The 16182-nt window shown below is 35.8% G+C and overlaps 2 protein-coding genes across 10 annotated transcripts in view; both read right to left on the bottom strand.

Moving 5' to 3' along the window:
• Positions 1-614, bottom strand: part of LOC111871375 — a 37777-nt gene extending 37163 nt beyond the window's left edge. For 3 of the 5 annotated variants that reach the window (XM_023864447.2, XM_023864448.2, XM_023864449.2), the window contains exon 1: positions 138-586. The gene's annotated coding sequence lies outside the window, so the exon portion shown is untranslated. Of the gene's footprint in view, positions 1-137 lie in introns of all 5 variants that reach the window. The other 2 variants (XR_004513767.1, XM_033754232.1) reach the window with 2 other exon arrangements.
• A 2944-nt stretch (positions 615-3558) lies between these two features.
• Positions 3559-16182, bottom strand: part of LOC111871390 (kinesin light chain) — a 223677-nt gene continuing 211053 nt past the window's right edge. For 4 of the 5 annotated variants that reach the window (XM_023864474.2, XM_023864471.2, XM_023864477.2 and 1 more), the window contains 2 exons: positions 10285-10336; positions 3559-6786 (listed from right to left, as the gene is read on the bottom strand). In XM_023864474.2, coding sequence (XP_023720242.1) covers positions 6700-6786; positions 10285-10336 — 139 coding nt within the window. In that variant the 3' untranslated portion in view covers positions 3559-6699. The remainder of the gene's footprint in view (positions 6787-10284; positions 10337-16182) is intronic. The other variant, XM_023864479.2, reaches the window with a different exon arrangement.

Genomic DNA, 16182 nt, shown 5'->3' on the forward strand with positions numbered 1-16182 from the left:
ACCCTCTTTTACATCCCTGGCTCTTTCCATGTCATTAATTGTTGTGATGTCGGTATGGACAAAAAGCGAATTTCCAGCTCTGTACCAAAGAATCTTTAATAATTATGCAACAAAGCTAAGTGTACATTTATACTTACCTACTGTTCTCACAGCTAATACAACGCTCTTGCTTTGCTTCAGAACTGACTTACTATTTCAATTGGATTTATTTAACATCAGTCATTAAACGACGGATGAACACAAAGTACAATGTCTATGCCGGTCTATGCTACTGGAACACACTGGACACCGTCATGCACGGGCATGCATACCATGCTACTATCTATCCGCGAGATAGTGATACTACGACAATTCGTTTGAGGCAGCCGCCACCACCATTTCAGCCGGTAAAATCGTTAACTACTATTTCGAGTACTATCTTCTGGGATATTGCGTCTGTAACCAGTTAAAAGTAAACGGACGTTTCCGAAGAACATATCGCCTCAATCTTCAGGATTGCATATGCCGTGCACGATATCGGCGTGAAAGCTGGTGCTCGGGTTATTCGACCCTGATGATGGTGGCGATATATTCTTCCGAAATGTCAGTTGACTTTAAACGCATTACACGGCGTTATATCCCAGAGGATAGTACTTTTCATAACCACCGCTGTGAAAACCTCTGATCCTACTGCTATTATTCAACTTGCACAATTTTCTCCACTTTGCAACTGTGCTGCTGCTGGGGATTTTTGTTCTTTTAAGGGGTAAAAATGAGAACTTAGCCTACTACATTTATATCAGCTTCTACAGCACAGCACAGTTTACAGTGCATCAACATCTGGAGCATGGCCAAGGCTACTCACTCACTACTGCATGAAGGGTTATGGAACTGGATGAATATAAAAATTGTGCTATACAAAAATACACAATATAAAGTAAATATTACACAATCTTGGGAAGTTAAAAATATGGAAATTAAATGGTCAAGACTGGAGGAAGAGAACAGAAATCAGCCACTGGTTTATCTGGTATTAATTTAAATTTACTCTATTCAATTTTATTGATCCTGTGTAAAGCAAGTTCAAAGCACAATATTTCCATACAGAAAGCAATAGTGTACTACACTTTATGCTGGCATATACAGAGTGCAAGAATGCATTTTGGAACACTGTACACTCGTCAATAAATTAAAAGGGAAGAAAATCACTTATCATAATTATATACAACAGTTATATTAAAAATAAAGAAATTAAATATCACTACACCTGCTGTCACATTCTCAGTTTGGAGTCAATTCACAAACCATTCAATGGTCTTTTTTTAGTTTTCATGATTCTAGTTTTTGGCAGTAGGAAAGAGAAGTAGTCATTATATCCATCATCTTGTTCCCATTACTCCTTATATAGTTATAACTTATAGAAGGAATTCTAGTTACCACTGCAACCAATTAATTTTTAACAGCTAGAACAATGCTAAGTAAAGTACAGCTATCCCTATACCAGGCCGTGAAGGCCCATAGGGTTGTGACGTTGAGGGTCCCACATTATCTGGACAATCGGCTCAAAGATGGCAGTAAGGTTATCAGACTTACGAGCCGGCCATGTTTTACTCCCCAGGAAAATTATTTAATTAATTCCTGGTACTCACATCTGTTAGAGGCTGAGTAAACCCCAGGGCCATAGTACGGCTGGAAGGATTAGGTCAACTGGAAAAATCCGGTGACCTCATCGGGATGCCCTGGGGTTTACTCAGCCTCTCACAGAAATGAGTACCAGGAATTAATTAAATAATTTTCCTGGGGAGTAAAGTGTGGCTGGCACGTAAGGCTGACAACCTTACCACTATCTCTGAGCCGACCGTCTAGATACTCGTAATGTGGGACCCTCAACGTCTCACAACCTTATGGGCCTTCACGGCCTGGTACAGGGATAGCTTTACTTTTCTTTTATTTTTTTAGAACAATGCTATATATGAACAACAGGTAGCTACAAATTTTCTCTACAACTAGCTGTGGCAGAATACTGTTGTTTACTCTCAGAATATTACATAGGGTGCTGCTGCCTACATTTCCAGTTATACATAATAATATTCCTAATGAATAAAGCCATTAGCCAGTTGGCCACAGTGCTAGAAATATCCTACATAAAAAACCTTATTTTCAAAACAAAATGCAATAGAAAATGTCACATGTCTACAGAAAGGAATTAAATTCCTTCTGTGTATTCAAACATAAATACTGTTGGATACAGAATAATTTACTGTTGTTTTTTCCACCAGCAAGCATAGTTATTGGTATTGTGAGACTGTTCAATTTCATACACTTTATCTGGAATATCTAGGGAGATAAAGAATGCCAGTTCTGCTACATACAATGAAATAAGTTCGCTGAACTGGGGCTGTAATGAAAAGTGTACAAAAACTTAATAACAATAATCACCTTGCCTAAAATAATACTCTTCAAACATTATCAAACTAAACAGAAATCACTGTATCCCAGAATCTGTGACAGAAATAAGCTGTCATTCCATTCTAACTACATAAGTCCTATATACGCATGCGCACACATATTTACATTCAAAACTGAGGACTTCTGGGAAGAAACAGTGACAAAGTAGTCTAAAAAGTGACATGTACCTCTTTAACACATGTATTAAATAAAAGTTTTTGACGATACAGTATCTATGCTACAACAACTTGATATAAATATAATGAACCAAGTATTCTGCTATAATTAAGAATAATGGATAAAGAAACACATAAAGAGAATTTCCTTAACACAGTTTTACAACTCTGTACTACAAATGCTGCACATTTTTCACTTTAATGGTGGATGTTAACACTATTAGTTTAGCTAGTTTCAGAATCACATTTCTCTGTTTTAACATGAAATAACAATACATAGTCTTTACAACTGGAATTCTTCTTACGGTATAAATACCCAATTGCTTTGAAATAATAAAATCATAAGTATGATAAGCTGAAACTTCATTATAAATAGCTATCACAAGCATTCTCCACATATTCCACATTTTGTACTTAATACATAAATTTATCAGTCATAAGAAGTGTAACATGGAATGAAGAAGTCTTAAACTGTGTTGAAAACATTGCTATGCTCTGTCATTACAGACAGCACCCGACATAAACATGAATGCATGTCCTTTGTCTGTGATGAACTCTACTTACAGTCTTACAAACCTTTTTGGCCTGGTAAAGGCTAAGGTATTTCTGGTGAGGGAAATTTTATGACATTGAATCCATTATTACTTTTATTACTTACAGCGATAAAAGTGCTGGCCAGCAGATGACTACAGCTAATATTCATTCTGAAACATGACAGTCCTGGTATTACCCAAATTTCCAAGGTTTACTCTCTAGCAGAAGTGAAGATGCAAAAGTCCAGTGCCTTAGCCCAAGACTGCTGAAAATTCTGTCTTAGGATGTACATTTTCACATTCAGTGTCTGACAGGCTTAATACCAGATTTGTTCATTTTAGGTTACTGCTAACTCAAAATGTAAATGCATAAGAATGATATGTGATACTATTCAATTTGGTTTTAGAATGAATCTGCTATGTTTTTCAGTTTCTAAAATAATATGAATGACTGCTAAATTCATTGTATACACCAGTAGCCTTGTCTTGGAATGTAAAATAACTATACATTCATTCGGTATGTTAAAACAGTATAAATACGTACATACAACTTGGAATAATGTTCAGGTTTATTATTATGATAAACAGAAGAATAAATTTAAGCTACAACATATCTCACCTTTCAATCAACTATAGAATACCAACAATAGTCGTGATTTTTTTCACCTATCTGCATAGTAAGAGAGGTCCTGATTTGTATGCTAGGGCATGTTCATAATATAGCTCATCGAATATCCCAATATGACAGAATATTGGGAATTGAGAGTTCCATTTCCAAACAATATGAAAACAACAAAACTCTGCATTGTGTATTAAATAAAAATATAGTATGTACATTGTCCATAATAATGAAAGGAACATAAAAATTAAACTATTATATTAATATATAGTCAGCCCCCACTTTACAATGGTTCTGCTTTACTATAATCTGATTTCATGCTGATTTCCTCATAGCACCAATAATGCAATGTTCCCTTTACTTCACTTGGTTTCAGCTGTACAGCTATATGGCCACACATGTCTGTAGCTTAAAGGGAACACTGATAAGAACATGATGCCAGTCTTTAATGTCATGGTGTAATAGTCAGTCTGTTTACACTGGCAACATTGCATTATGTATTTTGGATATATCAATCTTTACTTTTTTAACATTGTGATATGTTATACATATCTCTATTATTTCTATTTTGTCTACAGGCCCTAGGCTGCAAAAGTAGCAGGTTCTGCTTTAAGTTTATGACAGTGACCTGGTACCTAACAGGGGGCTAACAGTTAAAAAACAGCATAAAACAATTTATAATATGAAAATTATAAGAAACTTTATCAAAAAGATTAATGCAGGCTGTTACAAGCATTGCCAGATGAAATGTTCTCATAAAGTCATTTGAGCATTACAGCCTCTCAGAGGAAGTTTTGATGTTATAGAGCTACTATACTACTTACAAGAGAATACACACATTAAAAAATTTTGCCTGCTATTTCAGTTAAGTAAACAAAATTGCCAAAAAAAAAAAAAAAGAGTAAAGGTGATGTATTTGCCAAACTACATTCTTGACCATCTTTTTCTCAAATACTTACTTCAGCATCATTCACATTTTTAGCTAGCCACTGGGATGATTCTGCTTCAAGATATTAAAACTGTTTGTCCAGAAAATTGAGGAAAGCTAATAATTTACAACATAGGCAATCAGAACTCAAGATATAATATTTTTCTCTCTAGATTTTACACATTCTTTCAATCTCCCTTTAACAGGTTCCTGCAAATTAAAGAAAGATATCAAAATGAGGGCGTTAAAGGAAAACAGAACAGAATATTAAACAGAAGGAATTTTTACTAAAGAACCCCAAAGCAATTCCAAATATGAAACATTAAGGTAGATCCTGGGTTCATATAATTTGTAAGTCTCAAAGAATTTTTGTGGTATTTACTATTATACTGAACTTTTCGACGATGTTGGTTAGCTAACTTGGAATTCAAAAATGAATTCATTTTGAAACAGAAGTAAGAAAAAGGCAGCATTTGTCTGTATCATGTGTAGTGAAATCTTGAGTTCTGATGCTGATGACAAGTGAGACTGTGCAATGGGGGTGCTTGTCATAGAGTGCAACAATAATCCAGTTCACCTTAAGGGCATTATGGGCAATAATGACTTGGTAAATGATCATTTACCTCTGATAACTATATTCATTCTCCTCTGTAACTGGTCAGCAAGCAGTTTGTCAGCTATGTCAGTAGGAGTAAAGATTTAAATGCACCACTGCCTTATATATTATACTTTACTCATCATACTCTGTTTCAAATACAACAATTTTGACATTTGAATGTATGACTAAAAAACAGCACATATGAGTTTATTGCACATGATATTTAAATGTCACATAAATGCATGATTGTTAGTGTACCGGAATGCATGTTAATGTCATAAGTTTACCATAACATGGAAACAAGTGATGCAAGACACAAAATGAAATTCCACTGATGCTATAGTATTCCCACAACATGAAATACATAAAAAAAAAACATGTTCAGAGACACAAATATCCAATATCCTCATTTATGCATAGCACAGCTATTCAAAATTTGTCCCAGAATTGCAATCATAAGAAGAAAAATCCTTGTAAAGTAAGAGAAACATGAGAAAGTGGAGAGCAGTTCCTGAGGAAGTGTTTGAAGATACTGCAATTAGCTGGGAGAATATAATTCTTTGAACTGAATATAATGCAAAAGTCTCATTCATCCACGATTTAAATTTGTTGTTTGTCATTTAATAATGTTATAGGAACTGCAGGAAGTGCAGTGGATGCAAAAGGCAAATAACAGAGAAAACTGGGCATCTGCCATAATGGAAGCTGAATTTTAGAGGAACAAAGAGCTAAGGTGTAAGCAAACATGTTACTTTGACAGGGTTTCTGTCCTGAATGAACAGACAAGCGAACGGTACTATCCTGGCATTCATTTGAAAAGACCAAGGGAAACCATGAACCACTGGAAACCAAGAAAAGACTTGCACTGGCAATTCTTGAATACAGATTAGGCAATGAAACCATATGCTGTCGGTTCTCTGTTTTTTATGGGTAGGAATATCAGGAAATTAATTATAAGGTGAGACAAGCGAGAGTCAGATGGTAAAGTCCTTGAATTCAGGCCCTGCTGTCTCCCCTCCATCTCTCAAGTTCTCCTCTTTGTCATATAATTTACACAGAGAAATGAAATTCCTATACATATAATTTCCTGAGATTTTTTCAACTTTCATTTATTAGCAAGCTGCCATGGGAAAATGATAAATTACTGCCAAAGAAAATAAATGTAAGGCAAGAAGCTTATACTTTGTCTTGCTAGCAGTTTTTCAGCCACACTGAGGCTAATAAGAACTGTTATATAACAATGCTGCATTTTACTGGGTATAGACAGAATAGTATAAATAAACTTTCTTCCAATATTTTTGTGATTGAGCTGGCGACGATTCTTACATGGAATTTCGAACATTCTACATTCAGATTGTGTGTCATATTGGCACCATATGTAGGCAGGTTTATGACTCTCAAGTTGAATGTGGATCATTCTATCTAGCCTCTTTAACTCGCAACTGTTCTGTGCTTGCAGTACGACCACGAAGACTCATCAAGTATGACCCGCCGCCACTCCCATGCTGCCAACATAAGAGTATCATGTTATATAATAACTTATTAAGAGACAGAATGATTATGAAGTGGAAGGAAGTGCTGTATCCCATTTTTTGGTATTATCCCCCCACCCCCAAAAAAAGGCTGGAGGAACTGCAGGAAACCACAGAAACATACTCAAGACAGTTGGTGTTGAGACTGAGATCCAAACCCTGGACCTACAAAATACAGGAGGTATTCTAAGAATGAGACTCACTGTGACAACTGTTTACAAATTTATGAAATGGAGCTTCTAGGTTAGCAGCAGAAATATTAATTCCTAGAAGCAGCAGGGTCCTTTTAAATATACTTCTCATGTACATGTACTCGTATTTATTAATATGGCTGGAGTACAGAGAACAGAGAAAATACCTGGACCAAGACAAATTTAATGAGTAGCAAAGAAGAAAAATTACACAAAAAAAAATTCTTGAACTAGAATTGTTATAATTAAACCAAGAGACTAAGTGACTTGGGGGAATGATATATATGCCAGAATATTATGGAAAGAGACCAACTGCACACTGAGATACTAACATTAAAGTGAACAGACTTAACTGACATTATTCTAGTTACATATTTTACCTTCCGCAGTCAAAAACATACTGACAAATCACAGTGCACATGCAATGTATTCTGTTATGACAAAGCTAAATTTCATATCAGCTGTTAGCTGAACTGATTGAGACAGCACACAATTATCTCAATATGTGCATCCTAATTTATGAGTCCATCCTTGTACACTGTCATGATTCCTAATCACTTCAAAAGACCCAGAAAAAGCAATAAGAACTGTTACCAATATGTGGGGAAATAATAATAATAATAATAATAATAATAATAATAATAATAATAAAAAGTAAATCCCTCAATTTCATAAGAGACAGAATTTCATACAGCATTTCTGTACACAAATGTCTTTTCCATGTTACTGAAATGATATTTCACTTTTAAATAAAACAGTGTCACAATTAAAAAGCTTACCTTAAAGGAAATGGCTCTATGAGCAAAAATGACTTTGAATTACATGTTTTCACATTAATACAACTGCTATGGAAATAAGAATATACATATTTTACTACCTAAAAACTCCCAGCAATTAGACATCGAAACATCACATGTTTGCAAACAGATACAGCACATTACGCTATAAATTTACTAAAAGTATCACTGATATACAAGGTGCGGCAATAAAGAAACCGGATTACTTTTATGACTCATTTCCGGCCACGTCGATGACGAAGAGGAGGGTACGGCATTGACCCGTGGACTTCCCTCTACCGTCACACAAAGTTTCATTCACGTGCATCGGTTAATCTGGCCGCGACCATTGTTAGAAGCGGATCGTGTGTCTGAGCTCCGTCGGAATAATGCTGAGTGCTAATGCAGAACAACGTGTTAACATCAAATTCCTCACAAAACTTGGAAAATCTGCCACTGAAACTTACAATTTGTTGACAGAAGTATATGGTGATCAGTATCTATCTCGCACGCAAGATTTTGAATGGTTTAAGAAGTTTATGGAGGGTAGGAAAAACGTCGGGAACGATCCAAAATCGGGCCGTCCTTCCACTGCGAAAACTCCAGAGAATGGGGGAAGGTCGCTAGAATTGCTCGAAGAGATCGTCGACTGAGCATTCGAGCAATTTCTGAACTTACCAACATCAATAAGGAAAGTGTTAGACAGATTTTGCACGACGATCTGGGCATGAAAAAGGCGTGTGCTAAAGTGGTGCNTTGACGACCCTCCGTGAACGTGTGCGACGAAGGAGACCAGACATGTGGAAGAATGCCTCATGGGTTCTTCATCACGACAACGCGCCAGCACACAACGCGCTATCTGTGAAGAGGTATTTGGCAAAAAACAACATTCCAGTGATGGAACATCCACCGTATTCTCCGGACCTAGCACCGCGCGACTTTTTTCTCTTCCCGAAAATCAAGTCTGCTCTCAAAGGGACCAGGTTCGAGTCCGTGGATGCAGTGAAAGCAAAAGCGACGCAACTCTTGAAGAGCATAACACAAGATGACCTGCAGCACTGCTTCCAACAGTTGAAAATTCGCATGGAGCGGTGTAGGGATCGGGGAGGGGACTACATTGAAGGGGATAACATTTCGATTGTCTGATTTTTTTTCAATAAAGAGTTAGAGCATGAATCCGGGTTCTTTATTGCCGCACCTTGTAATGCAGTAGTGGTAGGACATTTGATGAGGAAAAGAATGTACTCTACCGACAGCAATTACTTGCCATGCCATCAATGATTATGTGTAACACTCATAATTCCTTGTTCCATTTACAAACATCAGAGCACACTAATTTTACACAATCAAAAGACATCCTTGTATGGCCTCAAAAAGGACTGTAGAAATGTCACTGTTTTAAGAACATCTTGTCTTTCTGAAAATGTAACGCACACTAACCGAAACCTTGTCATAAAGACATGTAAAGACCATCTTCAGGTTGAAGAAAGCTCAAACAGAATTGGATTCAAGATGTAGTGGATAAAATATTTATTCTTCTAAAGTGTGGTTGTTTCATATGTTTATTTTTAGCCTTCATTCCATACTGAATTTGGAAAATAATGCAATACTGTCATGTATGCATGCATCTGTTCCTCACCAACAACTTCTTAATCACACTTTGTACTTTTTAATTAATTTAATCAGTTACATATTATATAACCTCTGCAACTGGGATAGCACTGTCAAGAAGCCATCAAGTGCCACCATTGGCAGCCATGTAAATATTTCAGGCAATAACAGCACAAGTGATCTCCAATTTTGGTATTAAGGTAAAGTTGTCCATGTGCTTAATTAAGCATTACACCATGAAGACATGTAACTCCACACATAACTAATTTCCACATTACATCGTGGTATCAGCTCCACACCCTGGTTATTTTACTCTTGTGCAAAGAGCCCCTGGTATTCACTGGATAGAAGACTGGATGGTCGCGAGAGCAAGCATGGATACTGCAGAGAAGAGAAAAAAAATCTCTTACCCCTGCTGGGAATCGAACCCAAAATCTACCAACCATCCTGTAGCCTTACAGCTATAGTGACTGAGCTATGGTCCAGTGATTGTTTTTGTAATACATAAGTGAAAGAAAGAAAGAAAGGTGGGGGAACAACTTGCAAGATGATGATGATCATTGTTATCATCCACTTACATTTTCACTGAGGTGGATTGCCTTTTCCTACTGAAGAATTTAAATTCTTTCGAACCTAGCCTACAAAAAGCAAGAGCAAATTACATGCATAATTAATCTGATTTCATACCCTATTCCAACAAATAAGTATGGTTTACATATTTGGGCATTTGCATATTGCACAGCCTTCTCTTGATTTAATTAAAATATTAACATGAAAAGTATAAGTCGGTGTGACATGAGTTAGCTGTGTCAGTTATATGTGAGAGCTTTATGAGTAATTTGTGTGTTTTACATGGACGTTTGTGTCTGAATATTGAAATCTGTAAAACTCACCTGTTCCAAATTCTGGCTACTAAGAACGGACAGTGAACTTGCGCGCTTCATGCTGAAATGATAAGAAAGAAAAATAGAAAAAAAAAACAATAATAGCAAGTTCCAACCAATTAATTACCCATTTTATTACTTATTAATGAAGGAATGAAGATGGTGATCATGCTGTCTGCACTGCTGCTAGAACTCGTCTCATGAAAAAAAAATAAAGTTGCAAGAAACCTAAAATGTAAGTTATTGTTAGAAGAGTATACACATATTAGTTCCCATGTCCCAACATGAGATGTCTTTCTTTTTCTATGTTCTGATCTTGCAATTTTCTTACCTTCTGGTTGAAGGCAATGATGTATACTGCGTACTTTCTAGACATAAATATAATACACACACACACACACACATACAAAAAAACCTGCACACATTTTATTTTCCTAATTTTTGCATATGAGTGAATTACTTCATATCATCATTATCACCTATCAATAAAGTACTGTGGAATTTCTATAAAAAAAATATATATATATAATTGAAACAAAATGAATAATTACAAGATATTTTTAAGGGTGCAGGCGAAATTCGGTATGCAAAAGTGTTTAGTGTAGCTGAAAGAGAAATGAAGTGTACTACTGTCAATTTTTCAATACTGGAAATAACAATTCTTACTGTATCATTCCCTTCTTGTCCATAACTACTGTAGAGGGAAGTGATCTGTGATGCTGAAATACAATCATCTCTGCAAACCAACCAACTGTAAGGCTGCTTGTCAAGTTTAGTTGCTGAGTTACATTCAGATAATATTCAAGTACACTGAATACAAAGTGATCTGGAGCTCTGAGGGCTTCATGCTGTTATTTTTACCAGATTATATGATGTGTTTTGTAACTGAAAGTTCATACCATCATTTTTAACAAAAGTAAAGAGTTCAGAATCCCCTTCATCAGATAAACATTAGAGAGCGGAAAATTGCATTCAGGCTTGTGGCTCATAAGTATGTTGGAAAGTAGGTAGAAGCAGATATGATAGATCTAAAACACTGTTGTGTATTTTAATGTGACCATTTTGTCATTTATTGTATGATGTCAGTAGCCAGGTTATACAGCACTGAAAGATATGATGACAGATGAACTGGAAAGGATTTGTATGGAAAGGGTCATGGCCTAATCAAGGCACCACCTCAGGAGTGAGCAAAACCATGTCAAATATCAGTAAGGTTACTTCGTGTTCAAGATGAGATTTAAACTGAGCAATTCCAAAAAATGTATGGCATGTAAACCTGCTTGGTTTAATGAGTGTCAAAACCTGGTTTTCAGTGCTAGTAAGTGACAGATCAAATGCAGCAAAATGACCTACATGCAGTATTCAAATGCCAATGTGAATTAGTCATGTAAAGAAATGAGAAATATGGAATTACAATAGTAAATAACAAATTTAAACTACAGTACATCACTGATTTGGGCTAATGGTGTGTGAGGGAGGAGTCTGAATTAGTGAAAAATGCAAATTACAGACTACATTTACATGTAAATATTTTCAAGTAACAGTTCATAAAAACAAGGAAATCTATTCACAGTCCAGCATAGAACACAAATACATGTGTTGTTTGGTGAAAAGAGGGGGCAAATATGAAAATGTTTATACTCGTATTAAAATCTAAACTGAATTTAGGACCAGAAGACTGTGTTCCTTTCAGTGCAAATAAGATAGTATATGTACATTTTAAGACTTATCGCACAGTGGGAATACCATTCAATTCTCATTTAGGAAAAGTCATGGTTCTGCACAAATTAAACATATGTACAAAGAAAGAAGGCAGTCAAAATTATACATGGATCGAATTTCGTGAGATTTTATTGTACTTTACTGTATCATGTTCCATTATACCATTGGAGATCAATACTGAGCCTCGCTCAAGAATACAATGAATGCCCAAACACATCTCTGGCAAGATGGCCTTATTCAGGTATCTTTAACCCCATGGTCATTTAAACATGGCTATTATGCTCTGTGGTGAGTCCACAAATGAAGAAGAAATGGGTTAAAGTTACTCACTTCCCATCCCTTTGCATTCCTGACTTATACTGAATGGCTTTTCAATAATTCATATTTGAATGAATATGTTGCCAGAATTGGCTGTTGTACATTTCCTGTACTTGAAATGGCAGCCTTGGAGTAATCTGTGCATATTTCCAAATGCATGATGTCTTTCAATATGAAGCAACCATTAAACATAGAGCAGAAGAGTGGTATCCTTCTTCCAAATATAAGATACCAGTTTCTGAATCATGGATAGGAAATGTGTGCTCTTCTTGAAGTCATGATTAAGGTTTGTTTGATTTCTGAAATACAATAATAAAATAATGTAATTCATATGGAATATGAAACAGAAAACATCTGGTATTTTGGTGCAAAGCAAATGAGCAATAAGTCACAGAATGCCTCTATTACAAGGTCAGGTTCGAACTACAGGGTATATGAGGAATTTGCAAAAATGCAAGAAACATTCTTTCTGCATGTCTATTGATCATTCTGCCCTGTCAATTAACATGCAATGTGATGAATCACTAAAATATAAAATACATTCCGCATTATGGCACACTTCTAACAGTCTATCTGAATTGTGTTTTAGAGCTCAAAGCTATCTTTCAGGAGGAGACTAGTGACAACTATCAAAGCAGAAGTATAAAACTTAGGATATATATATATACATGTAACCATCAATAATATCTGGCTTGTAATGCACTCAGTTAAACTGTATCAAATCTTCATTTTGTGCATTGTCAAATAACAAACATTACCAGGACTATGAGTACTGAGAGATGGGGAAGAGTAGTGGTAGTGGTTGCAGCTTACTTTAAGGGATCTATTCAGATGGACAGATCCGAGGAAATTCCTGAAAACATCAAAGGTATAACAAAGGATCACTTAGGGCCATCAACACAACAATCGTATAAACAGATATTACAATATTTAATAAGAGTTATTTTATTTTCAGGGGGCACAAGGTAGCGTAGTTGGTTGAGGCACTATGCTACAAGCTTGAAGGTCATGGGTTCAAGTCCTGATGAGGTCACTGCAATTTACCTAATTCTTCCAGCCGCACTATTGCCCTGGGTTCGACTCAGCCTCTAACAAAAATGAGTACCAGGATTCTTCCTGGGGGTAAAGCGCAACCGGCGCGTAGGGCTGACAACCTTACTTCCATCTTTGACCTGACTGTCTAGATAATGTGGGATCCTCAACAACTCACAACCCTATGGGCCTCCGAGGCCTGTTACAGGGATAGCTTTACCTTTTTTTATTTCTTTTCATCCCACTACATATTTCAATCTATCAAGACCACCATCAGGTGGTTTTTACGAATTACATATGCTATTACTCAATTATTCAAATGGATCCATTTTTTAAATTTATCAGTAATGTCACGTGTTGGGTATGTCACGCGACAAATAACTTCACGTGGGTCTTGGATTTAGCGAATCTTTATTGTGCTTCACTTATACACTCACACGCTTTACAATTATTATCACTTGCAGTATCACAATTACTGCTTCCACTGTATCTCGGCCAATACTAGACTGCTTTCTGCAGCGGCCTTCTGAAGAGTGACTCGTTACCGCGGAAGTGCATTATTCTGGTTCAACAATCCGTTGCTTAGGAAGTGCAGTATTTCCAATTGTTATTCAACGACAATTCATTACTATAATTTGTTGCTGTGGAAGTGTCTGTTCCGATTGTAGTGGTTGTCGCGGTGATGGACGTAAAGTAACGAATCACAGTAATATTATGATCTAAATTTTAATTTTAAGTTTAAGTTTTGCATGGGATATATCTTGAATAATGTATGCTAAAGCTTAAATCTGTTAAAAGTTAAAATATGATGGTTAAATACAGAAATGGAATTATAATTTGTAACATTTCAAGTGGGGAGGGGGTGCTTTGGACGTTGGTTATTAGGTAGTGTATATGGGCTTTGTGGTTTCTGATATTTACAAGGCACGCAAAAACCTGGGAAATAAATATGATAAATTTAATATATGTGTTTTGAATATTATAAATGATGTGGTTGTGTTTTGTGGTTTCTTACATTCTTTTTGGTGTAAGGAGGCAACTGGTCGGCAGTCAACATGCCAAACCAAAATTGAGATATGGAAATAAAGTACCTTCTCAAAGATAAAGCATGAGTTGAAACTATTCCACTATAATGTCCAATAAGGGACGAGAGAAAAACCACGCAAAATATCAGTGACATTTAACCTGATATATCTGCTAAATTAAATACAAATAATGTAATAATTCTCTACAATGTTGTTACATTATAATGATTATATATGAGTGTAATTAAATTTAAAATTTACCAGACTCTGGGTCATTATCCCATACTACAAATTTATTTAATAATACAGCCTCCAGAATTTGGGAAACTCTGGCCACACGAGACCAAATTTTAGGTCAACATTTTAGGAATCTGAATCTTACTGGCACCATGTTAAGTATAAATCATCTCAAAGAAGATAAGGTAGCAAAATGTACAGCAAATCTTAAGTACCTAAATTACTGGAGCATTCAGTTCTGTGAATATGATGTTAATGGGAATACTGAGTACTAATGATCTGTTCACCTGCATCACTTTAATCTGGATGATCCCCATAGAATTTTTGTTCAATCACGTTGCTTCCTCTGAAAGCAACTTGGTTATGTGATTAAGAGATCTTGGAAGTTAGAAGATACTGTTCAAAACTGTTACAACACACACATTTTGTAACATCTGTGACAATTTTAAAAGATACTATGTTAAAATTGAGACATTCTCCATAAAAGAACAGTAGAATGGTCTTAAGAGATATACGATACAACCTGAACTACGAAAATGATTAATAAATAATCATAAATACCTGAAATTAAAACATGCATCAGCCACCTAAAAATGAATGAAACCTGATTTTGGCTACCACGCGCAGCATGAACAAAGAAACGTGCAGAGACCATCCTACATAAAAGCAGTATAACAAAAATGGAAACAATAATGTTCTTACCTATTGCTGTTGAATAAGAACCCTTTCACTGCTAAGAGCGAATATTTCTGCCAAATTTACACAAATATATCCTCTTTCTTTGCTTAGGGAGATTCTACAGGAAAAGAATAAATTCATGTTTTTGTGCATAAATTGAATTTTGACTGTAGAGAAAATTATACATATGATCAGAAATGAAATACCATGTTGATATCCAAATTATGATAGCTGTGTGAATATTAATGAAAACACAGTGAGTGGGATTATAGGGATGTCAGTATCTACGTCTATAAGCCTAAATAAAGCTCAAGTTAAAATACCATTTACTAAATCTTGTACAAAAACAGATTTTAAAATTTGCCAAACTATATAGTGGTCTGACTAGAAGTGTGAAAACTGTAACACACAAAAAAAAAGATACATACTGTTGTGTTAAAAACATATACACTTCAAGCAGTATATGGGCCAATGACATCTTAGAATGATAATGAAGATAAAATGACTCAGAGTGGGGAATAAAATAATCATGCTGTCCTCTACACCAAATATGAATGCCACAACACTGATACTTTATGGTGATAATCTACAGGTATAATGTTGTCATGAAGATGGAAGGTCTGGCATTTTCCACAGAAATATAGGTATTCCTGTAGGATGTGCAACATGGTGAGGGAGACACTAGAAAGAGTTTCTGTGGTCACTTTGTGTAACAAATGCCCACATGACAGGCAAGTGTACCTAATCAAAAGGTGCACAAGCAAGACTTCCTCCTTCCTAATGGAACTGAAGGTTTCATTGCCCACAGTTCTTTATCCTGTGTACTGGTCTATTCATCCACTCCCCCAAAAGTATGATGAACATAGGTGTGTACATCACTGTTGGGTCTCAATGT

The sequence above is a fragment of the Cryptotermes secundus genome, unplaced genomic scaffold (assembly GCF_002891405.2).
Source record: "Cryptotermes secundus unplaced genomic scaffold, Csec_1.0 scaffold194, whole genome shotgun sequence".
NCBI lineage: Eukaryota > Metazoa > Arthropoda > Insecta > Blattodea > Kalotermitidae > Cryptotermes > Cryptotermes secundus.